The 26,892-nt window shown below is 35.4% G+C and overlaps 1 protein-coding gene across 1 annotated transcript in view; it reads right to left on the reverse strand.

Annotated features, from left to right (window-relative positions):
* The window catches only part of PTPRD (protein tyrosine phosphatase receptor type D), a 366,236-nt gene that overhangs the window by 108,157 nt on the left and 231,187 nt on the right, over positions 1 to 26,892 (reverse strand). The window contains exons 7-15 of the mRNA XM_083884531.1: positions 26,422 to 26,691; positions 25,206 to 25,787; positions 17,155 to 17,288; positions 15,747 to 15,891; positions 12,163 to 12,468; positions 10,949 to 11,142; positions 6,775 to 6,892; positions 1,313 to 1,900; positions 784 to 881 (exon numbers count right to left, since the gene is read on the reverse strand). Coding sequence (XP_083740657.1) covers positions 784 to 881; positions 1,313 to 1,900; positions 6,775 to 6,892; positions 10,949 to 11,142; positions 12,163 to 12,468; positions 15,747 to 15,891; positions 17,155 to 17,288; positions 25,206 to 25,787; positions 26,422 to 26,691 — 2,435 coding nt within the window. The remainder of the gene's footprint in view (positions 1 to 783; positions 882 to 1,312; positions 1,901 to 6,774; positions 6,893 to 10,948; positions 11,143 to 12,162; positions 12,469 to 15,746; positions 15,892 to 17,154; positions 17,289 to 25,205; positions 25,788 to 26,421; positions 26,692 to 26,892) is intronic.

Below are 26,892 nucleotides of genomic sequence, written 5' to 3' on the forward strand. Positions count from 1 at the left end.
CAAAGGTAGTTTTGGTTACTAGGAGAAGGCAAATGATGCTGTCACACTGAATTCAGGAATCAACTTACCCATAAATTTAAATAATAAATAAATTTAAATTTATTTGGGCATTTTAGGGTATAAAACAGTACTGAATTCACTACTGCAAGTAAACGTCTCACTTTCAGGGGGAAAAAAAGAAGTACTACATTAATATAAAACAATGCAAACACTCCTGAAATCCAATTTCACTTTTTCAAAGTAAGCAGCTTTCATCGAATCCAGAATTTATAGCAAGGTACTCTTGTTAAAAGTATCTTGACTTTTTCATTCATAGTTTGTATTTAGAAAGGTTTTTGTACCATTTAGTTCCTAAAATACTAATGCTCTTTACTTGCCATTGCCTGAGAAGACACAAGTGATTAAGATTGAAGCAAAAGACATTTCAGGCAGACTGCATGTTACACTGAGTCTCTGTATCTGGATCAAGCTACAGCTTTAGCTAAAGCTAGGGGAGTAAAAGAATTGCAAATGAAAAATGTGCTGCTGTACATGGAGGAGACAAAACCCAAAATGGTACTCAATTGCATTTGCTATGGAAAGGACTAGAAAAAAAAGAAAATTTTTATTTTCTTTCACTGTTTTCTTTAAAATACTGTAAGTGTTGAATGAAAACTTAGCATTCTCAGAAACAGCGATACTCCCAGTACATGTTCATGATACATGTTTAGTAAGCTACTTAATCCGGTAAATACATTGTCTAGTTTCTGCTATTTTCTCTTGTACAAATGCAAAGTAACTTACTTTGAAAGGCAAAGCTGAATTGTAGTTTTCTGGAATTTCCCAGGAGAGCAAAACAGAAGTCTTCATGACTGCTTTAACATGAAAATTTTTTGCAAACACTGCTGGAAAAAAAGGGAACAATGTATATAAACAACATCTTGGAGCCAGATCTTATCCTATTCCACTGGTACTTGGGAGTATTAGCTTTACATTTAGGTCAAAAATCAACAAGGATTCAATTCTCCTACCTGCTTGTTCATATTTAAATACCACATTTAAACTCATTCTCACTCTCATCTAGTGACAACCCAATACACACATTTTCCTTACCTGAACATATTGTGAAGAAGTTAGCCAGAACTTGCTTGGCAAGGGACAACTGAATTCTAAGGCATCCAAAACATATTAAGATTTATATACTTTACCTTTTGTGATTGATGAACCTATTTTTATGAATGGGCCGGTCAGTTTTATTTACACCTTCAAAAACACTGATATCCAAAGACCGATACTCCTTTAAAGGTCAACGCCATAAGCAGACAAATCCTACCTTGATCCACGGGTAGTGTCCTGAACTGGACACTTGGACTATATGGACCAGGCCCTTTGCTTGTGTGGGCACGTACTTTTACATCATAAGTGGTATCTGGTTTTAAGCCAGAAAGTGTCATAGTGGTATCAGCAGGAACAACAGGGAGTTCAACTGGCTGGTAAGCAACATTGATATCTCTGTACAAGATGGTATATTTGGTGATAATGCCATTTCTTTCTGCCAAGAGTGGCATCTGCCAAGTTAATTGAACTGATGTAGAAGTAGAGCTTTCTGAGTGGAGATTTTGGGGAAATCCACTGGGTACCTCTTCAGGAACAGAAATCTCTTTAACCATCTCCTCCCCAAAGCCCACTTTATTTCTAGCTGAGAGCCTGAAGACATAAGAAGCTCCTTTGTGAATGTCTGTGGCCGTGAAGTGATCTTCCTTCTCTGAGAACTCCATGGTCGTTAAAGTATCCATGTCTTTGCGACCAAACTTCAGGCGATAACCCTGCAGCGGGCCAAAAGTTTCCACAGGAGGATGCCACTGAATTAGAGCCGTGTTCATCTGTGTGTGGCTAATCACAAGCCGAGGTTTGCCTGGAACTGTAGCACAACGTTATTTAAAGAGGATAGATACAAACACAATTGCACATACAATTCTTGAGGATAGTTTTAACAGGAATACGAATATATTTTCTCTTTCCTCACTCTTAGTTCCAAATATTACTGTCCTAATGAAGACATAGTGTCTGGCTCCTACACTATTTAGTCATACAGTCTTACCATTATTTCTAAATACAGAGCACATTCAGAGGCACAGGATCTAGGAACACAAATCAAGAAGTAAAACTTCCAACAAAAGTCTTATGAATGGTCCTGTCTCACAAATCCTTGTTTGCAAAAAAAAAAAAAACAAAAACAAAAACAAAAACAAAAACAAACAAACAAAAAAAAAACAACAAAAACAAACAAACAAACAAACAAACAAACCAAAAAAAAAAAACTTTCATAAGTTTTCATGTATTTAATCCAAGGCATTTTCCTGTAAATGGGAAAATAATTAATGAAGAAATAACAAGTTTCTAGGTAAGTTTAACATAAATTTTATCATTAATAGTTAAAATGTGGCAGAAGTCGGAACAACCTTCCTCTAAAAAATCATTACTATACATGATAGACACCTTCATTCTAGTTTCCACACACAAATCACTTCCACCTCCACTGTTTCAGTGTGGAGAGGTAGTGAAGTTTGGAATTTAATATTTTCCAGCATGGCTTATCACATGATTCATTTTCCAGAGTGGTTTTCATGCACATGAACTGGATTTCTTTTGAAGAAGGCTAAATTTGTAGGTCTTCTTAACCGATACACTACACACGGTCAGAATCTTAATTAGGACCCTTAGTCCAAACTGGTGATTTGTCTTTTATGGAAGTTCAGACTGCTAGTGTGGTGTGGACATTGAGGAGGAATTGAATTTAATTAGTCCAGAGAAGACTGAATCAGTCCTAATCAAGCCAGAAATACCATTATAAAATTACACAGTGTACATTTTTGGAGTCCCAATATGAATTCTCACTTACAGTTTCCATTTAATTAATTAATTAATTTTAATTTCTTAACATCCATTTGTATACATTTATCTTTTCATTAATACTTGTACTTCAAAAAAGTTTATTTTTGTTACAGTTATTAATTTGATAATGAAATATATCCATAACTATTTAGAAATTTGGTTTTCATTCCATACCAATGCCTGACAGGTCAAGAGACCAGAAGGAGCACTGCAATGACAACACAGTCTTCAACAAAGACTAATTAGTTTCATCTGCATTCAAAGCCTTCCCATGTGACTGAAACTACTGCATTGTGAGCTCTGGTTCCTGTATTTAAACACTTCAATAGATTTTATTATTTATCTTCAGTTCTCAGGCACCCAGGAAATCATATTGTTATTGTCAGAAGGTCTAACTACCGTTCCATAAAGAATTAGGAATAAGGAGGGAAGAACAGCATTCCTTGAAGAGAATTCTGCATTTAGTAAGCTCATTCCTCTTTACATCTGTCATAAGTCATGACATTGCTTCCAATTTCATAAGAACTATAGGTAGGTTTTATATAAATTTTCCAAGTATCTTTAATTTTAAATGTTGAGTTCACCCGGCAGCATTACTGTGAAATCTTGGAGTGTTTTCTCAAACTTTCTGCTGTATAAAGAATTTCTCTCTTGTTAGTTCTGACTTTTCCTCATTGATAACTAGAAGTCTTTATGGAACAAAGAGAAGGCGGTGAAGGCCTTTTGCAGGTCCTATTTTTCTCTGCATTCTAACTATTACTGGCACCAGTGTAGCAGAGGAAAGAATACTTTATCTACTAATACTCCTTCAGCTTCCTAGAGGAGAGATTACTGGAAGGTATAACTAAATCATTGCTGTAATAAATTGCCTTTTTTTTTTTGTTCTTGTGGCAGACTTCATAATCAGAACTACATTTAACCTCTGTAGTAACTACAAAGAAAGGAAGAAACAAATACTTGCCCTTGATCAAAACCAGGGAATTAGTAAGTTTGCTTATCCAATAAAATACCCTGTAACTAATAGTAAATAACAATGATCACTTTTTTTTTTAATACCATAAAGCCTATCTTATGTTGCAAAGCAGGTATATTTATTTTTTATTTCTAGACAGCTTTCAGTTAACATTTATTTTCAGTATGATTTACTTATGATTATTACAGTCTTTTAGGACAAATGACAGGATTCTGTGCAGTCATATATACAGCTGTGTCACCAAATAGCTCTGTCTAGAAATTTCTGATAATAACCTGAATTTTCCATGAGCCTAAAAGAAGTGAAATTGTCCATAAAATAAAATACATCCTCTGATCTAGTGAAATCTTCTTCCATTAGTACATAGCAAGACATCTCTCACACACCCCTTTGCCACAGACTACTGCTGCAATGGCTTGCCACTACTAGCAAAAGCTCACACAAGCTGCCTTTGCCAAATTACCTGAAGTAGCTTCTGTTGCTATAAAGTACACCACAGCTTCAATATAAACTTTCTTTTTTTAGCTGAAATCTGTCTTTCAAGACTTCTGTCCAGTATGAGAACAAATGACAAGTAATGGACAAGCTATTCTCCTATAATTTTCTTCTACTACTGTAGAAGACACAGAAATTAAAGGTCTGATTAAAATCTTCAATAAAAGTTGTATGATAGTAAGTTTTCATTTTTTATCAAGGTTGTGTTAATCACACATTTTATAACTTCTGCCCTGAGTAATTTAATAAGTACCTTGATTTAGAAATGTTCAGTAACAGTTTTTATTCCATCTGATTTCAATACTGAGGAAAGGAGACCGAACATAAGACACAAGTACACTCTTGAATGAAAATGCCAACAGCATTCAGTGACTTTACTGAGTTACCATATTGTAGGCTTAGTTATGTTTGGTGAATCCCTCCTGCCTAAAATGTAAATTACGCTTTTGTATCACTAACTGGACAGTTGAATAGTTACTTATTGCCTGAATACTTTACAGATAGCTTCTCTGATAAATGTGTAGACATCTATTCTCCTTTCATATCTCTTACAGACATAATCTCAGTCAATCTCATTCAAAATTTAAAAGTTAGACTAGAAAGTCAGATCCTTTATTTTCTTTATTGCAGTATTCCAATAGCATCTTTCTAGGAAAAAAAGTCAAATGAAAACTCAAAGTAAAGAGGAGACTGCATTACAGATCTACAACCCTTTGGTTTTAATGCATCATTCCTTCCATTGTGGTGATGCATTCTCACAGAAAGTGAGCAGGAAGCACCTGCTACTGACAATACTCAATGTCTCTTTTTTCAGAAATCTGCATACAAATTTTTCTAACAAAAACAGCCCAAACACAGCAAGCTGTAACACCAAGTGAAGAGGTTTCATACAGTCTGGCATGTAAGAAGGAGCAAAATGGTAACTTGCCCTTAATCCCAGGAACAAGCATTATTTGTTCACAGGGTTAAGCAAATGACAAGAATAGTGTAATATGCATTATATTTATAGACATGCCTCTTATTTTCTGTTGCTCTTCAGTCAAATTTATATGGGATATAGTATTTGTTCCGTCTTTTTTAAGTGAAAGCATCAGAGATCTTAGTAGAATGACACATGAAGAGTCAATAAGTACTAAATGCAGCGAAACTTTAAGTTTTGCAAGCATATTTGCATAACCTATTTTTATATCTAGGAACTAATAAAATCATAATTTATATAATGGTGCTTATTTAAATTGGGAATTGAACTTTAAAAGAATAATGGATCAAGTACCTTTTTTCTTAAATCAAATTCCAATACATTCCATATCAATACATATCAATCTTTTTCTTAAAGTATGAGAATTCAGGAAAGATAAGAAGTTACACAGTAAGTCTCAGCAATAGCCAAGAGTAACGACTAGAATGTATTCTAAGATCTGAAATGAAACATTGTGCATGTAGCCACCAAGACTGGGTTTTTTTCAGGAACCTAACAAGAAAAGGATATAGATGGTTTAATAATACAAGATATGTTCTGGATTTAGTGATTGTTTTAAAAATTGAATCAATCACAATAAATAAAATATATATGCCTTTTGGATTTTATCTATTAGCATAAACAATACACTGTTATTCAGAGAGCTTGTAATGGTGCTACATGTGATTGTAATAGAATATTCTTAATGGCTACACTACAAACTCCTGAAAATGAACACAATGCCTACAGATTGTGAACACCTGTAGGTAAGCATCACACTAAACCTGTGGTGGCATCAATTGGTTAAGCTGTGCCACAGTTAAACATTAAAAAAAAAAATTAAAAAAAAAAATGTTCCTCATCTAAAAGCAGTCTGGTTCATCCCATCTGTGTTAATATGGATTATGCAGTCAAGATATCCAGGATTTAGTACCACCTGAGATCAAGCACAGACTGAACACAGTGGCGGGGTGTATTTTGCCCCAGTTTATTACTTAAATTACCCCTGAACCAATATAGGCTTCAGGGTTTCACAGGATAGAACTTCATTGTGTTTTCCAATTCTCCGCTTTAATAATTTCATTCTTCTGAGATAAGTTGTGAAAATCATACAGACAGGTTCTTTTGATGTTTTACTGGCAGTGCTGCTACTTTCATGAAGGTCATGAAAGCCCTTTGCAAGTTTTTCAAATATCTTTCTCAGCTCCGAATTTCTATTTTTCCCTCTCAAAGAGGACACCAATAATAGTGCAAGAGCTACTCAAAACTATTAACTAACCTCATCTGGAACAAAGAAAGGGACAAAGGGAGTCACTGGCTCTTTTTATCTAAATAAATGAAGATCTAAATACTGAAACAGAAAATCCTATGTCCTAGAAACACTTTTCACACAACAGAAGACATCTAAGGAAAAAAACAGTAGCAGAAAAAGTCAAAGGATTAATTTAGAGCTCAATTTGTTTATCAGTATTACCTGCACCAGTAGTAGATACAAGTTTGGGTTTGCTGCGTGCTCCGTCACCTTTAGTTGTATAGGCTGTCACAGTGAAAGAGTATGTGGTTTCAGGCTGAAGGCCAGAAACTATCATTTCCTAAGATAAAATAAAATAAAATAAGAACAATTAATTAAAAATAGGCTGTTTGCCAGAAGAATGCAGAATCTTTTAGAAACCACATTCATATTACACTTTTGAGCTACTGGCAGTGATAGCAAGCCAGAGTGCACCAACAGACTGTACTGGATGAAATACTTGATAATGCAAAACATTTCACTTAAGCAATAAAGGACAGCACACATCTAAACAGTATGCCTCAGGTAGTTTATAGCAAAACACCAAAGGCACAGTGGTGTCAACAGTGAAAAAAAAATCTTAAATACCTTGCCTGAGGAATACTACAGACATTGTGAAACACATGCACATGTGAAACACGAGAAACTCAGTTTAACTTAGTCATTAACAGGATATCACTGATATAGTTCTAAAATAAGAAAAATGTTGCATTTACATGCACACTTTATAAGTAATGATGGTTTAGCTGAACAAAAAAGCTTTGTTACTTCCAGAACACTTCCATTGCATCCTGTGTCGCTGGGTAGACTGCATTTCTTAATTTCTGAAAGGACTTCATAAAACAGCTACCCCTTCAGGTCTAAAAGAACTATGTAAAACACCACTAAAAATCTGGTTAGAGGACAGATCTGACTGCCTTCAGATGACAGCAGCTACAAAACAGGTAGCTCTTCAGCTAGAGCAAAGTAACAGCAATGACATCAAGCTGTAAATATTAGAGCAAGAGGGGTATCTTTTCACATGTGCGCGCCCACGTATGTGCACACAGAAGATGCTGAGCGGTGTACAAGAAATGAACTAAACTTATGTCCTGCTACAAGGACAGCAGGAGAAGTAAGTTTTGACACTCATAATATAAATAAGTCTTATATGCAAATAAAAAGAGACAGTATTTGGAGGTCTGACAGGCTCAGAGCCCCCAACTTCCAGCCTGTAACCACTGGACTATGCCTTTGTATTTTCATATGCCTGAATGAACTTGCACTAGATTTCTATGCTGCCAGAGGGATGGTGTATTTATACATCATATAAATAGCAAATGTGCAATCACACATCCCTCAGAAACAGCCTTGAAGAGTTAATAAAAAAATCAAGGGCCAGAGTATTCATAGCATATGGATTTTTCAAGATACTGGATATGAGCTTAGTAAAGATGTGATTAAAATTTAACATTGTATTTACAGTCAGTTATTAGCAATATAAAAATAGTTAGATAATGATCAGAATGACTGGGCAAAATAGCTTAAATTAAAAAAAAAAAACCCAAACAACAAAATGAAACAACACGTAACAATCTACTATCAAAAGATCTCCTTAGATTCTATCCCAGAACTGAATTGAACTTTAAGGCCTAAATCAGTATGAAAGACTTCATATCTTCCATAAGAAAACTGCACCTGGTACTACCAGAATTAAACTGTAAAAGGCAAAAAATCCCCCACAAAGCCACAAAACAGAAAGACCTATGAAGGTATTAGCCTCATCTAAAACAACCATTGCTTCATGGTGTAAGAGCTATGACTGCATGTAGTGTTCGAAAGTGTGATTTGGATACAGCAAACATTATTACTTAGGAATAAACACTGCAGGTCATCGGCCTTTCTTGACAGCATGTATTTATTTTATCCAAAAGAAAACACAACCAACTTCTATTTTCAGTTACACACAAAAAAATTAACCTTAAAATGAATACAGAAAAATACAACTATTGGTATGTAACTCTGAACCACTTCTGTTTTATTTTTCTAGCACCTTGTAAAGAAAAAATTGTGAGGCAAAGTTAGTGACAGCCATCAAAAAGATGAAAACACAAATCAGTGCTGTACATTTTGGCATCATGCTAAACCCCACAACAGGCAAGCAACAGAAACTCTACTCTCTCTGGGAAAACTTAAAAAAAAAAAAAAATATATATATATATATAGCAAAGGAAAAAGGTGTCGTAAGAGAAAACCTTTGATGTTAGGAACATGCATTTGTGCAAATGACAAAAAAAATCCTGCAAAACATAAACCAAAACCAAAACCAAAATCAAAGAAAGCGCAAAAAAAAAAAAAAAAATCCCTAACCCAAACCAAAACCATAAAATTCTACAAGCAAACAAGCAAGACAAAAAAAATCTCAATCCAAACACATAATGTTTTTCTCTCCAGTCAAAAAGTACTTACATGTTCAGTAGTATCATCATATTCCCACTAATTTACAGTAAAGGAAGTTGACAGGAAAAACAAAAGAAAGAAGGAGATTTGTAGCCTGGTTAGATAAAGTTTTCTTCTTTATAGAAAAATTAGTATGAAAGATGTCTGAAAAAGTCATGTACAGTTCAAATTATCCATGGAGAATCACATGAAATTTGGTTAACGAAATGAGTCCAGGCATTTTTAATTCCACCTCTATTTTCTCTAAAATCCAGCTACTTCTCTTTCACAGACAAATAAAAGAAGTAATGAATCCTCTTGTACCATGCAGGACTGTTTTATAATAGTTTTTATTGAAAGTTGTTGAGGCAGAATTAAAGGCTACCTGGTTTATTAAATCATGTTACCAGGCTATACGCTTCAGTTTCCAAAACCAATTCAATGCATTAAATCTTGAAACCACACTGATATTTTACCATCAAGGTCTTCATACCTGCACAAGCCTTGATCACATATATCACAGAAGTACTATAGGCACGAAGAAGTGGGAAGAGAAAGTAGTTGACTATCCTTCCTGAAACAGTGGCAAGTGGGCAGGTCAAAGCTAAACTTGACAAAAGAAGAAATACAACTTTTGCCTTTATGATATTTGGACTGCAATATCTCATCTAGCCTCTAGTAACTGAACTTCCAGGGTTTAAAATCATTTTAATCTCCTACCACAGAGAGGCTGAAAGTAAAAATTAGTGAAAAGGAAAACCAAAGCACACTAGCATGTCCTTTTCCATCTCCTCTCCCTTTTCTCTTTCCCTTCCCACTTCCTGATCTACTTTAATCTTTGCCTCCACTGAATTTAAACTGTAAGAACACCATGTTTTCCAAAATAGGAAAGTAAGTACTGGCAGCAAAGTCCTCCAGAAACATACACAGTATTTTGCAAATAGGGTGATGAGCAAAATGCAGTTGTAGGAGACTTATTCTCCAAATAGATTTCTGCAAATCTCAAATTTACAACTAAGACTGGGAAAAAAAAAAAAAAAAAAAGGCAACCCCCCATTTGTTTACCCATGTAAAATGCTTGCAAAACAGATTTTACTCTTCGATTTAGGTTAATAATGTCTTTTTATTTCCAGTCAATCAAGTCATAAACTGTGAGCTGGCAGTGAGACTTGACTAATGGATAATAGTTTTCCATAGAATGATTCCTTCAGTGTCAGGAGCTTTACAGAGTAAAGCTTTAAAGTTTCACAGAATACTAGTATATCTCAAACAGTAAAATCCTAGTTTGAGAAGCTTTTTAACTGGATGCTTTCATTATCTCATAATCTCATAATTTTGAAAATAGATGGGAAATTTTGCAACATAAATACCCACATACTTATTCAAACTAAGTTCCTAATTTTATTAGTTATGAAAAGTGTGATATTTACGTGGTTTCTAAAGTTACATTAAGAACATCAATTTCTTGTGAAGTGTGTATTAAGGTGTATACAAGCTAACCAGAGAAACACTGTAATAACAGGCTAACATAAGCTTCTAATGATTCTAGGCTCTCCACTGAAGCAATGAAATAGGAGATGGGTGGATCAGGCCATGCACAGTTTACTACACTGACTTTGACCTGGATCAGATCACCCTGATGCTTTAGAACTTCAGAGTACAGATAAAGTCTCCAGGTTTAACAGAATCAGAATAATGACACAGCCTAGCATTTAGCTGAAAATCAATAGAGAACAAAGTGTCTGGTTTTGGCCCAAGAACCTTTAAAAGCAAGTGTTCTGAAAAAAAAGTTTTTAAAATAGACACAAAAAATGCTAGCTGGTAGACTAGGAAATGGAAAGAAAAAAGACCCTCAACAACAAAAGGCAGTTTTGGACTGCTCTCTGGTCAATGAAATGTTTTCACTCTGACTGAGGAAAGAATGAAGTGTCTCAATTACCTGTGCGTCCGCCAGCATGATGTCCTTCAGCATGGGCTGACCCTTAGGCTCTCCGTTTTCCATCCTGACGTAGTGGACCTGGTATCCCCGAATCTGGCCGTGCTGCTTATTGGGCACAGGTGAGCGCCAAGACACTTTAACTGCAGTGGAGTTGACAGCCTCCACCTCGACTTTGCGAGGAGGACCACTAGGAACTGGAACAACATCATTGGACAGAAGAGAATTACAGCCACCTGTCCCACCCATGTCTTTCGCTTTTTTTTTTTAAGAAAGGGCAGACTCACTATGTTGTCTCTGAAGAATACAAATCATTCAGCAAATGAAAATGTTCAACAAATCTGCTCTACCTTTTGGTGAAAAGATCAAAAAACATGACTGATGCAAAAAATGGAAGAAAAAGGAGTATTAGAGAAATAGAAAAACATGTAAAAATGTACAAAAGCCAAGGAAGATGCTTTGAGATTCAAAGCATTATAGTACAAAGAGATATTTTAATCATTGAAATAATAATACTATAATAACAAAACCACAAAAGATTAAAAAAAAAAGTTTCCCCTTTTTTTTGTTTGTCAAGTTGTATATTTTATTTTGGTTTGTTTTTTCCCTCAGGATAAAAAGGAGGCTGATTACAAGGCTGTCTTCTGTCACTTTCAAGAATGGAAGAAAAGAAAATGTGTGGAGCATCAGTTTTCCAAGATCAAAAAACAAAACTAAAAAAAAAGCCAACAAAAAAGCACGACCCAAAAAAACTTACAAATCAAAAAGCACAATATGGAAGAAGAAAGCAGTTTAAAAAAACCCAAACAACCAAAAAACCAAGACCTGAAAAAAAGCTTATGGACATAACTGTTTAAAAATGACAATGACTGTAAAATCAAGGAAAAGGAAGAAAGTTTTTTCCTTAAGAGTTATTTTTCATTAAAGAAGGAGCAAGAAGGATATGTATGGGCTCAAAGGAGCAGAAGATTCATGTCACTTGCAAAAAAATTATTTTCTGATAGAAAAATACAAAAATACCAAATAGAAAAATGGTGTAGAAAGAACAGTCTTTGATTAAAAAGCTCAAAGGGTGACAATATCTGGTTATAGTTGGGAAAAAAAAAAAAAAAAAAAAAAAAAAAAAGAGGAGCAGAAAAAATTACTGTTAGCCTATACAAAAGACAGCAGATGACAGAGTCATAGAGGTGCAAACTGATGTAGTGGAGGCAACATACCATCTTCATCTGTCCGAATCAATACTGCTAAGCTCTCTGGGCCAGGTCCAACATCAGTGTGAGCAGTCACAGAGATCCGGTACTCAGTCCATTTTTCCAGCTGTTCCAAAAGGTACTGGGTACTGTCCGAGGAAATTCCCAAAATTTCATGGGGCTTGACATCTTCTCCATCAATCCCAATGTACTTGATGGAGTATGCAGTGATAATGCCATTCTGCTTTTCCACCGGTGGAGGTTTCCAACTTACCAAAATGCTAGTGGAGCTGGGGCTTGTGCAACTAATGTCTTGAGGAGGAGCTGATGGCTCTAATTTCAGTAGTGGGTTAAAGGAGGATTTGAGTGGAAGGATAGAAGTGATTGAAAAAAAATGAACAAAAGAAAAAATAAAATTAAATAAAAGAGAACCAAATTAAAATAATAAATAAACAAAAAAAATAGAAACTCAAAAAAGCAAAACGTCAGATAATCATATGCACCTTGGCTTATTAACATGAGGAAACTGAAAATGAACAGACGAACTAAATGGTGAAAAAGGATGTAGGGGAAATATATGAAAATGAAGCCTCAAAATAATATTACCTACCTGTAATTAAAATTCTTCTTGAAATAAAACAAAAACGTGATACTTCTATGACTACTGATCTATCTTTATAATCCTTGCAATTAGTGCAAGCTATAACATTTTAAATAATACATAAGATGTATTTACTTACAAATTTTGACATCCCCTTCAAGTGGCTTTACTTAAGACAGAAAATCTCTTTTTACAGAACTTCTAAAAACTTGCAATAATTGCTAGAAATTGCTCCATAGGTTGCCATTTTTGCAGCCTTTCTACTCTCATAAACAAATTACATTTTTTTTTTTAATGAGTCTGCCTGACACAAGTCAACCATAAATTATATTTTAATTGAAAGGATTTACTGAAACATTTATTGTAGCTAATATACTATGAGCATGCAGTCCATAGAAGATGAAGAAAGTCTTAGTCAAAGATTTACCTACCAGGAGAAAGTGACAGGCTTGTTGATTCTGACTGTAACTTGTACTTACCCTAGATCAGCTGTCAGTTTTATTTTTTTAACTCCTCTTGGAGACACCTTTGCTAGCAAAGAATTATTCCTACCAGTAATGTATATTACTTCTACAGAAAAAAAAAAAATCTACCCAAAACAATGTGTAAAGAAAGCAGGTATTCATTTTACAAAACGAGTTTACAAGCTCAGCACATCAGAATGTGACTTTCTGACTTCATGGCATCTCCTGTCAGCATCACCAGTCTTTCAGAGCAGAAATGCTCACCTTTAGTCAATTGTTCTCAAAGGACTATGTTAGCATATTTACCATTTCCAAGCTTCAGAGCATTTAAGCATGCATGTCATTCCACTGCTTTCAGTGAGGCAAATCAAGTACTGAAAGTTTGGTATGCATTTATGTGCTTAAATGCACTTTGACTTACCAAAATCTATGCTTACTAACAGATCATTCAGAGCACCAAAAAAAGGAGCTATAATTCAAACTCACTAGCAGGAGGAGAGGATGTGAACTCCTTCCCTATTTCTGCCTTTTGTCTTGTAAGAAAAGCATAAATTTTGTGTGCAAGACCTTTATTCCCTTTTACAACCCCCTCTCCACCTTCTCTTCCCATTTCTTAAGGGAAAAAAGAAACAAACGTATACTGGTACGTACTTATAATAGCAACATCAAACAAAATTAAAACAACAGAGAAAGCCTAGGACCCTGCTGTGACATACTGCATTCACATACGTATCTTTTGGATCCATACTGCTCTTTCTGGAGGGATCAATGGCTTTTTACTCAGTACACTACTCCTCCAAAGGGAAGATAGGAGGGAATTTACTAGTATTTTGATTAACTAGAGGAGGTGGATGGAAGAATAGATGAGAATTAACACATTTGGGGTTATTTTTATAGACTAGTTCAGTAATCAAGTACTCAAAACAAATGGTCCTCCTTCTACCATTAACTTGTGCAGGAAGTAAAATACATGTAAAATATCCCTTAAGGGTCTTACAATAAAGAAATAAATCCCTATGGCATCTTCCTCTGATACCAAGATGAAAGGCAGTAGCACATTCTGGTAAATATTGCTAATAAAATCACAGAAGTTTATTAATTTTTAATCCATTAGACTCATAAAATGCAAAATATTGCACTTACGTAACTAAGAATAATTTGAAGGCTACTTTAACCAGTTTTATTAACATACACATGCTTTTCCTTAATTGCACTTTTTTTTAAAAAAATGTAATCTTTGCAGCAAATAACTTGGATGTGACCACTGAAAACAACTGGATTTTGCTACTATCTGAAGACATAAGCCTGAGCAAAACAAAACATATTCTTATATTCAAGAAGAGAAAATGACAACGTGCTTATATATGGAACACACAGCCTTGGCTCCTAGTTTGTTTTGTAAGCAGTCTAAGCAATCTTCACCCAGTATAAGATAATGACCATTCTGAACAGTTGAAATGGCTCCCAGAATAAATTAATACCTATTTCTTAATCAAATTTTTGTTCTGAATTACTAAACTGAAAAGTTGCCTTGCCACTGTACCTAAAACTAACCTTGTGTTGTATGTGTTTTTTAATGTTTATTCCAAGTGCCTTAAAAATGCTTCAGAAACACATCTAGCTTTGCTTAAAGGTGAGCAGCACTTTGCCTCCAGTTACACTAATTGATATTAATGTATAACACTAACAAGGAAGGATTGTGTAATCATGTCATGATTGCAAATTAAAAAGACTCACGTCATCTGAGAAACTGAATTTTCTGTTTTGAATAATCTTACTTTAAGAACAGCAATTTAATTGAAAACAAATACAAATAGAATTGTACTAAGTTTTTCAATGACACATTGTAATGCAAACTGTCAGGAAAGCATAACTTATCAGGCAAGAATAATCCTTCTGGACATCATTGATGAATAGCTGATTGTTTTAGTTAAGTCTTAATTTAAATGTTTTAAGGTGTATATATAAGTCCCCGACAAATTTTTTGCATCTCAAACTGTTTTTCTCCAGGTGGAAAATGACTGAGCATCATAAAAAGCCCCAATTAAGAAGATTTAACAAAATTAAGATTATAAGATACTATTGAAGAGTTGATAAGAAAGATCTGGTACAGTCTGAAATATTCATCCTGATTCACTTGACAAATTTTTGCACTTCAGGGAGATGCTGCAGAAACAACCTAGGGAATGTGCAGACTGGGGAGATGGAACTTTACTGGTTAAGGACTGTAATTAATATACACCTATTGCACGATACAATGTTTCACCTTATTATAAAATAAAATAAAATTTTATTATGCCAAAATTATATTGCCTCCTTAGACGCTGGTTTATTTGGGTTGCTTTATGAAGCTATGTAAAAGCCATTCCTATATTAATTTGACCACAATACACCTCACTTACACACATTCTAAGCATTCTTTTGCTGAATCAAGCAACACGAATATTGTATTTTGCTTTTTTCTCCGTTTCTGCCTCTGCCACTGCGATTAATCTCTTTGAGAAACAGAAACAAGGAAAATAAATATTTCAAGGAAAGACACCTACTTGACTGCATGGTTCTGGCTGAGATTTCTGCTGTTGAGGCACCCAGCCCTTGAGGAGACCGTGCAGCAAGGCGGAACAAGTACAGGCTGTTGGGCCTTAAGCCTTGCAGGCGATACGATGTAGTAGGTTCAGTGGAAATCCGTTGCTAAAGGTAGATAACGAGAATGTCTTGGTCAGTATTCAGAGACTTTGAATTCCATACATTGCCTGCATGCTTTTATACTGGGATAAAACCATAGAGAAAAGCTTAAATTCAAGAAAATAAAGCAGAACAAAACCAAACCAAACAAAACCGAAACTGACGAACATTAATAAACTATTTTTTTTTTTAAGTCAGCAGTTCAATGGGTGAAACTCAGAGCCATAAATAAAGCTTGACTGTTTGAGAACAAACAGCTATATACAATGTATGAAAGGCTTTTCAGACAATACCACGTGAACAAAGCCTTTACCTATAACTATCTTTTACGGCAGTGATTTTATGGTGTATGTTATCTTGGGTTTATTCTTGCAGTTAAATTCATATTCAAGATATTAAAAGCAAATTCTTCTACAGGGTAACTTATTAACCAGCACATTGCATGCTTTTTGGAAGTGAAATATGGACCTGGCTTCCTTCCACAAAATAAACTTATGAATTCATACTGTATGTGTGAAAGTGCCATAAACATAAGCTCATTTGAAGCATCAGCAATGACTTGAATATACAGGAGAAACCAGTGAGGTTGACAACCTCCTGTGAGAGAGACTCCTGGCTTCCTTCTTTTCTCTGTGACACCTGGTGTGGACACAAAATATGGAATTTTTCCTATTAGAAGAACAGTTTATTCTAATGTTTATGGCACAAACATGATAGAGGCCCACAAACTGAAAATTCTTTATGAAGAAATGGTACAGTAAAAGTCTATTGCATGTCTTAATCTTTGGAAAGAAGTTCTTTTTTTCTTCTCAATTATTACTGAAAGATTAGAAAAGATTGGGAATTCTCTTACACAATGGCACAGAGAAACAAAAATTATCTAAGACTGAAAATAGATTTCAAAGTTCAGGTATAAGTTAAAAAAAGGCTTAATGGGTCCACAAAATGCCTCCAAGCATTTTTGCTTCCAAGCCTTTATAGAGAAACAGGCTCAGAGACATATAATCAGTGTCTGAAACTGGATGGAATTTCTGTGGAAGATTCATTGCCGTCTGCAGCGAAGTTCCACTGGATGGTAACCATTGACAACATTTTCTGCTGTTTACCCATTTTCAGTCTGTCGCTAGGCTAACTGCTGGGCCTAACAAATCTAAATATCAAGGCATTTCTACTAAAGCAAGTTACTAAAACGTGAAATTTACACCATTGCCACATTTTATGGTCAACTTATCACAGATCATTAAAAAGATGTACAGTCTTGCCACTTACTTCCTCCCCATGTTCCCCATCTTTGTAAACCAGTTCATAGCTGGAAATGGTATCAGACCGTGGAGGTGTCCAGGAGAGCAGTATGCTCGTTTCAGACTCAGGTTCTGCTTTGAAGTTCAACGGCTGACCAGGCACTAAACAAAAAGTTGAGCAGTGCTGCCAATTATTTATTTGGATACTTCAACGCTTTCAAATATTTTAAAATTTTCTCCAAATATGGCATGAAATATTGCTTTTATTTATCTTGCTGAACTTAAACTAATTGATTCACAGTACTATGAAACAAATTTATCTAAGCACAGAAAAGGAATAATGATGCATTTAATTCAAATGTTAAAAATTATTTAAAAGGATTTCAAATAAATGTTTTTGCAGTGTAAAAAAAGCAAATAGAACCAAAATGCAATTGAAGAGATGTCTGATGATGAATATCAGCAATCTAATAACCTGTGTGTAAAATGGCAAATACATACATCTATTTATTTGTGTGTGTAGGAGAAAAAGCTAATAGAACATATGATTAGCTGAAATAGTGTAGAAGACAGTGTTAGAAGTATTACATGCATTTCCAGATATGATTTTTTTTTTTCTCAGCTCATAAATGAAAGATAGTGAACATATCCTGGTATTTAAGAAGACACCCACATACAACACTCAGTTTGATTAACCTGAAGTAGTTATAATCCACTGAAGAGATATTCAGCTAATTTCTCCTTAAGTGACACATTTCCACTCTTTAATGACTTGTATATTTAAGAATATATTTGAATTTCTAGTGACAGTAATTTCTAATTGCAAGAAGCAAAATGCAGTTTTGATTGCACTAGTCAAGAATATTCTCTGTTGTTATATCTTGTGCAATGGTCACAGAAATTGTACACACTAAATTTATCCTAATTTACTTCTTCAAATGTAAAGCAAATGATAAGGCTGACTAGGAAATGACAGCAAAGCATAATTATATTATTGGATTGTGCACAATAGTTTTGGAACCCAAGTTCTAAAACATTGCTTCAGTTAATAGTGCCATTGATAAGGCATGAAACAGTTGTCCACAGCATCTCTAGCTGTTCAAGAATAAAATTTGATATGCTGTCATTTTTTCAGGGGGAAAAATAAAAAGATATACTGCTTAGCATACACTGAGAACAGGTGTAAGAAGTAGGATGTGACAATAGTGATGGTTTCACAAACACTTATCAGGGAAGAATTCTATTACAGCATTAAAATTATGTTCCTTCAGTAGAGTAAAAGAGCTAAAAAACTTCAGAGAGCAAACTGTTAAAATAATTTGGTATTTTGATTTTTTCCCTGGACTGCTACAGAATATCAATTTGAGGAGAACACTGCCCTTAATGTATTCTGGTACAGATTTGCTAACTAACTTTCAACAAACAGAAGCTTTCTACATGAGGTGCAGCATATTGAAGATCCTGAGTACATAGTGAAAGTCTCTTCTCTCTCTCTTTTTTTTTTTTTTTTTTTTTTTTTTTTTAAATTTAGTGTGTGGGTGGGAGTAACAGGAGACCAATTTTTTTAGAGGACTAAAAAGGGACAGAACTATTAGGTGTTTTTCTAGAAGATGTCTCGTCTAAAAAGAGACCACTGCCTGGGTCCTGCAAAGAGGAAATGATCCCAAAGCACTGGGAGCCATTACAGGAAACATCAACTAAGTATTTGTGACAGATTCTAATTTTGCAAAGAGAGGCTGCAGTGCTGGTGATGGTTCAGCTGGGAGAATGGATGGCTCTCAACAGCACCCCCAGCAATGACAGAAGGGATGAAAGAGATGCAGCCAGGCTCTTCACAGAGTGTGCCAGGTGAGAGGCAGTGGCACAAGCTGAAACATGAGAGGCTCAGGACAATCCAGAAATGCATCCAGGGCCCAAGGAAGCTGGATCATACCAGCCCTGGGGGCTTTACACATCAAGTGGGTGAAGCCCTAAGAAACTCAGCCTGATCCCAGAGCTGAGCCTGCTCTGGGCAGTGGCTGTGACTGAACGCCTCCCCATATAGTCACCCCATCACAGCCTGAATTGTCCTGTGATACTATGATCTGTACTTAATGTATAGATACATGAGTTGTAGAACACAGCCAGGCAGTAGTAGTAAATGATCAGTCAAGTGACTTGTATGAAGGCTGGTACCATCTGTTATGATAAATATGTCAGCAGATGGAGAACCAGGGGTATTTCCTGTCTGTCTATGTGTTTTAAGACCCTCATTCTCAAAGTACTTCTTTTAAAAAAACTCAAATCCTTTGTCATCTTAGGTCTGTAATTCAATCATTTTATAAGACAAGCTGATGACTAATTGGACTTTTCCAAATGCTGTTTGTCAAAATAATATCTTGCTTCAAAATTTAGTCTCCCCTTAGATTTTTTTTAACTACAGTTAGGCAACTCTGATGGTGAAACACTGACAGAACAAAAAGGTGACAGGGAAATCTGCATTGCTCCAAACAGCTAAGAGAGGATGAAGAACAAAGAAAATAACAGAGACTAAACACATTTTATTGCTGACAAACTCTGGTATGGAACCCAGTCTCAAAGGAAAAGTACTGGTTAAGGAAGTGGAACAATTAACTTTTAAACTACTTAGGATTTATGCCTAGAATAAACACCTGTTCAAAAAAATCTTTAGTGGTACATGGGAGCTAAATCAAGTTGGAGCTGACAGAAGCTACTAGTCTCCTTCAGAGAGAGAAAAAAGCCTAGAGAAACTGCAAAGTGTATGCCAGTGGACTTTATACTCTTACAGAAGTGTTTTTAATGTCATATATCAAATCTAACTCCATATTAGTACTGTACAGGGACAGCCCACTACATGGGATGGTTTTGCACAAGCATTCTCTCAATGTTTTTGTTTTGAGGGCAATATGCTCTACAAAAGTACATTAAAACCTCTAACTTCTGTGTGCACCAAGTGTATCTCTTCCTTCTTCTAAATATACTTTAGGCAGTACACACATTGAAAGACTACAATGCAATAACAAAACAAAGAACAAAGCCCACAACTACTTTTTCCATAACTTTACATCACTTTCTACATTTTCACTTGCCTATTCCTCCATATTTACTGCTGGATAACCAGGACCAAACACAGATTGATGGACTTTGTCCTGCATATGTGGTTTTCTCCACCCCTGATTAAAGGATGGTTATCTCCATCCCTGATTAAAGTGCCAGAAGAGGATCATAAAATAGGACCTCAGAAGAGCACTTTAGTTCCCTGCACAGCTCTTCGGCTGGCTGAGGTAACCAGAAAACTACTCCAGGAAAATACTTGTTGGGTTTGAGAGTGATAATGGAAAAAGAGGTGTCCAGTATAGAAAGGGCTCCATGACATTGCTAGGGTGAAATCCATACCTTGAGTAAAACTCAGTGAGTTCAATAAGGAATCAGCTTTGCAAAGGACAATAGGCCCATCAAGGCCTATCAGTAGGAAATCTAAAGGGATGAAGAGTTTATGCTTCTGATTTCTCTGAAAGAAGCATGAAACTCTACAGAGGAACTCTTACAACTGAAGAGCTACTGTGCTTGAGAGTTTTTGCTTTGCAAACAATACACATATTTTTCGAAATAACAAGTCCTAATAGAGTGTAATTAAAAAATAAAATGGGTAACACACAAAATAAAATAGTAATATATGCACTGTGCTATCCCTCGTCTCTCTGCTACAACTGAAACAACCTCTTCAAATGAGTCTGAAGATAGCTGAGTTTTGCAGTTTTGCAGTATCAAAGAAAGAACAACAGTATCCAAAATAGTAAAATGCTATACATTTCAGATTTTAAAAAACCATAGTATATTATGAGAAAAGTAATCGGAAATCCATAAATCACTTTCCTCAAATATTATCTTTAACCGACACAGTGGGAACCCAGAGAATAAAATAAACAGGTTAGTCAGTTTTAAAGACAGAGTCAACATGATCTTGTCTGAATGACTAGAGAATACAGTTAAGAGATAAATTATCAGTGTGTGAGGTAAGATCCTCAATATTGAACTCATCATTTAGTATCTAAATGAAGTAAAATACAGACTAGGACACTTGAAAAAGTTGCCTGTGCATTGCGAGTAGGGGAGTTACTAAAAAGCTGAAATAGTCTTTCCTACATGACCAGAAATATCCCTTGATAGAAATTTTAAAATTTAAGTCAGTTAAAAAACTTTCCTATACTCCACCTTGGTATCTTAAAGGGGGGTGCCACAAGGACAGTGGAAGACTCTTTCCAGTGGTGCCCAGAGTAGGATGAAGAAGTGACCATACATTAAACCACAAGAAGTTTCTCCTTAACCTGAGGAAGATGTTTTTTTATTGAGGGTGGCAGAGCACTGGAACAGGCTGCCCAGGGAGGTTGTAGTGTTCCCATCTCTGGAGACATTCAAAACCCACCTGGATGTGTTCCTTTGTCACCTGCTCCAGGTGACTCTGCCTTGGCAGACGAATTGGACTGGATGATCTCCAGAGGTCCCTTCCAAGCCTAAATATTCTGCAATTCTCCCACCTGCTTTCTTGCTTTGAGTTGAGTTTCTAGCTATATGCTCACAACTCTTTTCATGTGGAAGTCAGTTTTATTAAATGCTTCACAAAGACATTAGGCTAGGACTGTGGAGTTTCAGAGACATCAGGTTTCCCCATTCACATGTTCACAAAAAAAATTTAAATGTCTGGTAAAGTAGCTGGCTTGCTACAACACAGAACAGTACTTCCTTGTTGCCAACTCTTTCTCTGAACTTCTCATCTTCTTTTACCATAAGAACTCCAGAAACATTAATTTTGTTGAATCTAAGGCTCCATTTATGTGCCCTGCAAGTCAGATACTTAAATCTTCTCATTACTGTCCTATGTTCAAAGAATGTTTCATTTACACTAATAATATGTTTTGTATTTTAAGTTTTTTTCTAAGGAAACATATGCTAACAGATACACATTCATTTCCCTAAATATTTATTCATTTTTTCCTTTCTCTCTTTTCTCAGTAATCCACTATCCAATAGACCTTGTGTATCTCTCTCCTCTCTTTCTACTTCAGCTCAGAACAAAAACAAGATTCACTTAATTCCTTCAGTAGCTATTCTCTCTTTGCAGGTTAAAAATGAAATGAAATTAAATGAAACCCAAACCCACACAATTCAAAATTCTAAATTTTCCTGATAAACAGAGATTAAAATATGTTGCTCACATTCTTATTACCAGTTTAAGCCCAGAAAGGAGTTATGAGAAATGCATCCTGAGCAAGTAAACAGGACACAAAGAAATTTTGTTTTCTAATAAAGTAAAAAACCAAAACCAAAATAAAACCCCTAAACAACATAAACAAAAACAAAATCAAGAAGCATCACACTAAGACTTATATCAATATTTCTTTATTGTAAAATTTTGTAAGTCAATTAACCTCTATTGACCAGTCCTGACTCCATCCTCAACAGATTCTAATCCTTTGGCCCAAAATAAGGCCAGAATAATGACTTCCTTAACTTTTGAAATTGATCTCCTTTTACTCAAAAAGCTCAGCTCCACAGCTGTTTTCTGATTACAAAGTCTATTAAAATGGTGTCTTTTTACTGTAAAGAAAGTACTTCTGAAAACAACTGGGCAATCGGACATGGCTTTGCCTTCAAATGCTTAAGAAAAATACTGAACATCAAAATTTAACTTTTTTGAGGTTCTTTCAGTGTCTGGTTGTCTAAAAAATATATCCTTCTCTTTCCCTCAAACTACATGCTCCCAGTCAATATTTTAACTGAAAAATCTAAATTTCACTACCAGCAGAGTTTCAGCTGAACTGCAAAGGAAGAAGCCACTCACATACTCTTTTCAAAAAAACCCATTTTCCTACACATAGAAAACAAAAACTCCTCTGAACATTTTTTTTAAGAACAAATTATTCATTTTTATAATCTCTCTCCAAAGATCAGAATACACTTAAGGCAGGAAAGCCCTGAACCATCTAACAGGGCCTGTAAGTCACACATGTCAGCAAGATTTTGTTTTATATATGCTCTAGTATCCCCAAAGTGAGGGTTAAGCTAAATATAATATAATGGCAGGCTTATTTGTTTAAAATAAAATCAACCAGATGTAATCAGCATCCCATTCCAATTTGAACTCTTTTAAAATGTTTCCATTAAACCCAGTTCCCCTTGTCTTAAATGGCACTTTATATTCACTTTAATATTTGGAATGTGTTTAATTTTGAGAGACTTAAACTAAAAAAAATCCTATTCAAATTTACATTAAAGCAAATCTGGAAAAAAAGGGCAAGGAATGCATTTTTTTCTATGATGTTCCCAGAAAGGAAACTGCTGTGTAGAGAGATTGGGATCCTAGTTTTTGAACCATACCTTGAACTGGACAACTTCACTACAATTTTTTAGTTTTTATCTCTTTTATGACTTAAAACATTTGTATTTCAAGTAATAGTATCAATGCTTAAATCCACTTCTTGTATGCACCATTCTTTGTCTTCTTTCATATTTTTTAACACAGTCGCAATTAAATACTGAAATAATGTATCGAGAAACCCTCCAGCACTGTCAATGTTGTAATTTCTTCAGATTGCAACAGTAATCAGAAACAGATGGGCATGCTTACTTTTCTGAAGTGACCTCAGAAAGTAATGTAACTTGGGCCAGTCCAGCTGAGCTTCAATGCTCATTATTTTGATTCCTTCATCCTTCACTGGGAAAGCCACTGTCAGACACTTGCTAATCTAAGAGGTTTACAGTTGTGAGTGAAAACACAGATAAGGAGCTCACTAAATCTTCATCTGGAAAAGCTTTATTCATGTGGACTCAACCAGAAGTCAGATGTCAATACAAAAACTAGTTCTCTGAAAATGGCTGCAAATGCCAAAATTAAACTATGGTGTATGTATTTACATTTGCATGTGTACACAGACACATTTTAATCTACCATCATAAGATTTAAAAATTTTGTAACTTCTTAGCTGAGATACTGCAAAAAGTAACATCTATCTCTTTGTGCAACACAACACCTAGAAAGATTCCAGGACAATACATCAATTTCTGTCTTTATTAAATGTATATTGGTAAAATGCAGAAGTAAAAACTGGATGAAACATAACTGTCTACAGTTATATTTTAGAGATCTGTTTTTAGAGTTTGAAGGATGCTAAATTCTGCAACAGGAAACTTTCTCGTACTAAAAAATTCTAGCACTATTATATATTTCTAGGAAATCACTGGCCTACAGTAATACTTCATACAGCTTTCTATAAACTGCTAGACAAAATGACCTTTTTATTTCTTATAGCTACAATAAAAAACTTTGTGCAGTGTAACTCTACCAGACCTTCTCACTTTAAACTTCGTAAAAACTTTTCCGCCTTTTTTTTTTACTGTGCTTGCCTGTTCTTTACTACTAAAACTAATTCATGGACCTAAAAGTTCTTGAACAGAAACAAAACAACCTAACTGCAAACATAAACTGAGAAAATAGTGACCCTGTGGCATGCATTTTGTAGGGGCAGGTTTGATTTGACTTATAAATCCAAAGTGTACTACAAACCTGCTTGCTTGATCCTACAAAAATTTTTGTTGTATTTAATGCTCTCATACTTTCTGTGTTCTCAGAATCTTACCAACTAGTTGAATACATATGCAGTAAACATACATTTTATATTTCTGAACGCAATATTCCCGAGAGTGATACAGCATAGGAGAACAACATGTCACCTAAACAAAACCCACAAGTAACATCTCAAAAAAACCTATGAAGAACTGCTGACAAGCAGGTTTAGTGCACAGAGCACTGCCAAACAAAAGCCATAAGATTTGGCCAACTCCAGGATGAAGGTCTCCCTGAGGCTTCAGTTGCACTGCAAATAAATTTCTTGACACTGATGGAAAAAGAAAGCATGAAGGGGTAATTTCCACTCTGCAAAAGATTACTTGCACTGTGGAATTGAAAAAGGTTATCTGCAAACACTGCCTGAATAAACTGGCTATACTTGAGGGGTTGGTTTTTTTGCAACATTTTAAACTGAAAATCTTTCCCATTAATTTTGCTCATTGCTAGCTTACCTCCTGTTTGAGTGATGACTTGAATGTCACTAGAAAGTGGTCCATCCCCAACCGAAGTAAAAGCAAGAACCTTCACGGAGTACGTTTTCTGGGGTACAAGATTCCCAATAGTGGTAATATGGCTGTCAGCCACATTGTGCTTCATCCAACTGTTGACATGCTGAGTGGGGTCCATGGTGTAATAGACTCTGTAACCTTGTATTTGCCCATTAGGTTCCTCGGGCTCTTCCCACTGCACCAGAATGGTGGTGGAGCTCAGCATTCGGGCTTGCACATTGCGTGGTGCACTTGAAGGGGCCTGTTCTGAAGTCCTTGTTGACACAGGCTCGCTGGGCGGTCCTCGCCCAATGTTATTTACAGCAACTACTCGAAATTCATACTCTGAATATGGGCTTAGGCCAGCCACGCTATATCGGGTTGTGGCCACCCCATCAATTTCCTTATATGGCTCCTCAGAGTTTTTGGGTTTGTGTTGGATTATGTAGTAAGAAACTGGTTCAGGGTTTCCAGAATCCCAAGTCAATGTTATGCTAGTTGCTGTGCTTTCTGTCACCACAGGTGTTCCAGGAGGTTTGGGTAAGGCTAAACACAAATAACAAAAAAGTTAGCACTATGTAACAGTAGCACTACAGTTAGCACTACGTAACAGTAGACATTCTTTCTTAGCATAAAAAGCTTACAAAGAGTAACTAACAACTAAACAAAAATAAGATGAGAAGACAAAATGGAAAGAATGAGCAATCTGTAATAAATCTATTATAAGCAGAGGAGAAATCTCATAGAAAGACAATTCATAATTACAACCGAATTTTCAGGTATTTTTTGAACCTCTTGTTTCCAATTATTCAGCGAATATGATGCTTGGACACCCAGCAATTCTAAAATTCAAATTACTGTTTTTTAAAGGCTCCTGCTGTTGATAAATAAATACAACATTACAAGATCATTTCTTTAACTGAAATGATGGCTGGATGCTAGACACAGAAGAATAATGGAACATTATGACTAACTTATTTTAATAAATATTAATTATTCAGTTAATTATTACTACTGCTGTCTGAACCTGTATTTTGCCTTATGCCAGTGACTGGTTAGACTACTTACCCTCTCGATTTAAGAGGCAAATGGCATTTAGACCTTTCAGTGCAATATATTTGCTCAGAATGAATGAAATGAAAGACAGAACTGTGTCCAAATAAATGTGCTTGAGATATACCTTTGACAGTTATCTGCGCTATTGCTTCTATAACACCAAGGGTAGACATAGCAACACAAGTATAGTTTGCAGACTGTCTGACATCATTAAGCTCAAGGACGTTTCTCCCTATTGGCATATCATCCTCAGGTGTCAAATCTTCTGCTCCTAGCATCCATTTCACATATGGCATTGGTGATCCCACCGCAACACAGGTGATATTTACACTCCCGCCAGGCATAATCTCATGATTTGTGGGGGGGATAGAGAACCTTGGTGGGACCCGTCGAACTGGAACGAAACACAAAAAAAGGTAATAACATATACAAAAAAGGAAACTGAGTCTTGCATAAAGACAGCATGCAGCGTACAGACACAATTTACTATTTTAGCATTTATTCCGGTCTGTCAGAAAATATATATAAGAGAAATAAAAGACTAAACAAGAATTTTGTCTGCACACAATGTGAATTATTCTGTATTTATTTGAGG

This window comes from Zosterops lateralis (genome assembly GCF_965231275.1).
Source record: "Zosterops lateralis genome assembly, chromosome: Z".
NCBI classification, from domain to species: domain Eukaryota; kingdom Metazoa; phylum Chordata; class Aves; order Passeriformes; family Zosteropidae; genus Zosterops; species Zosterops lateralis.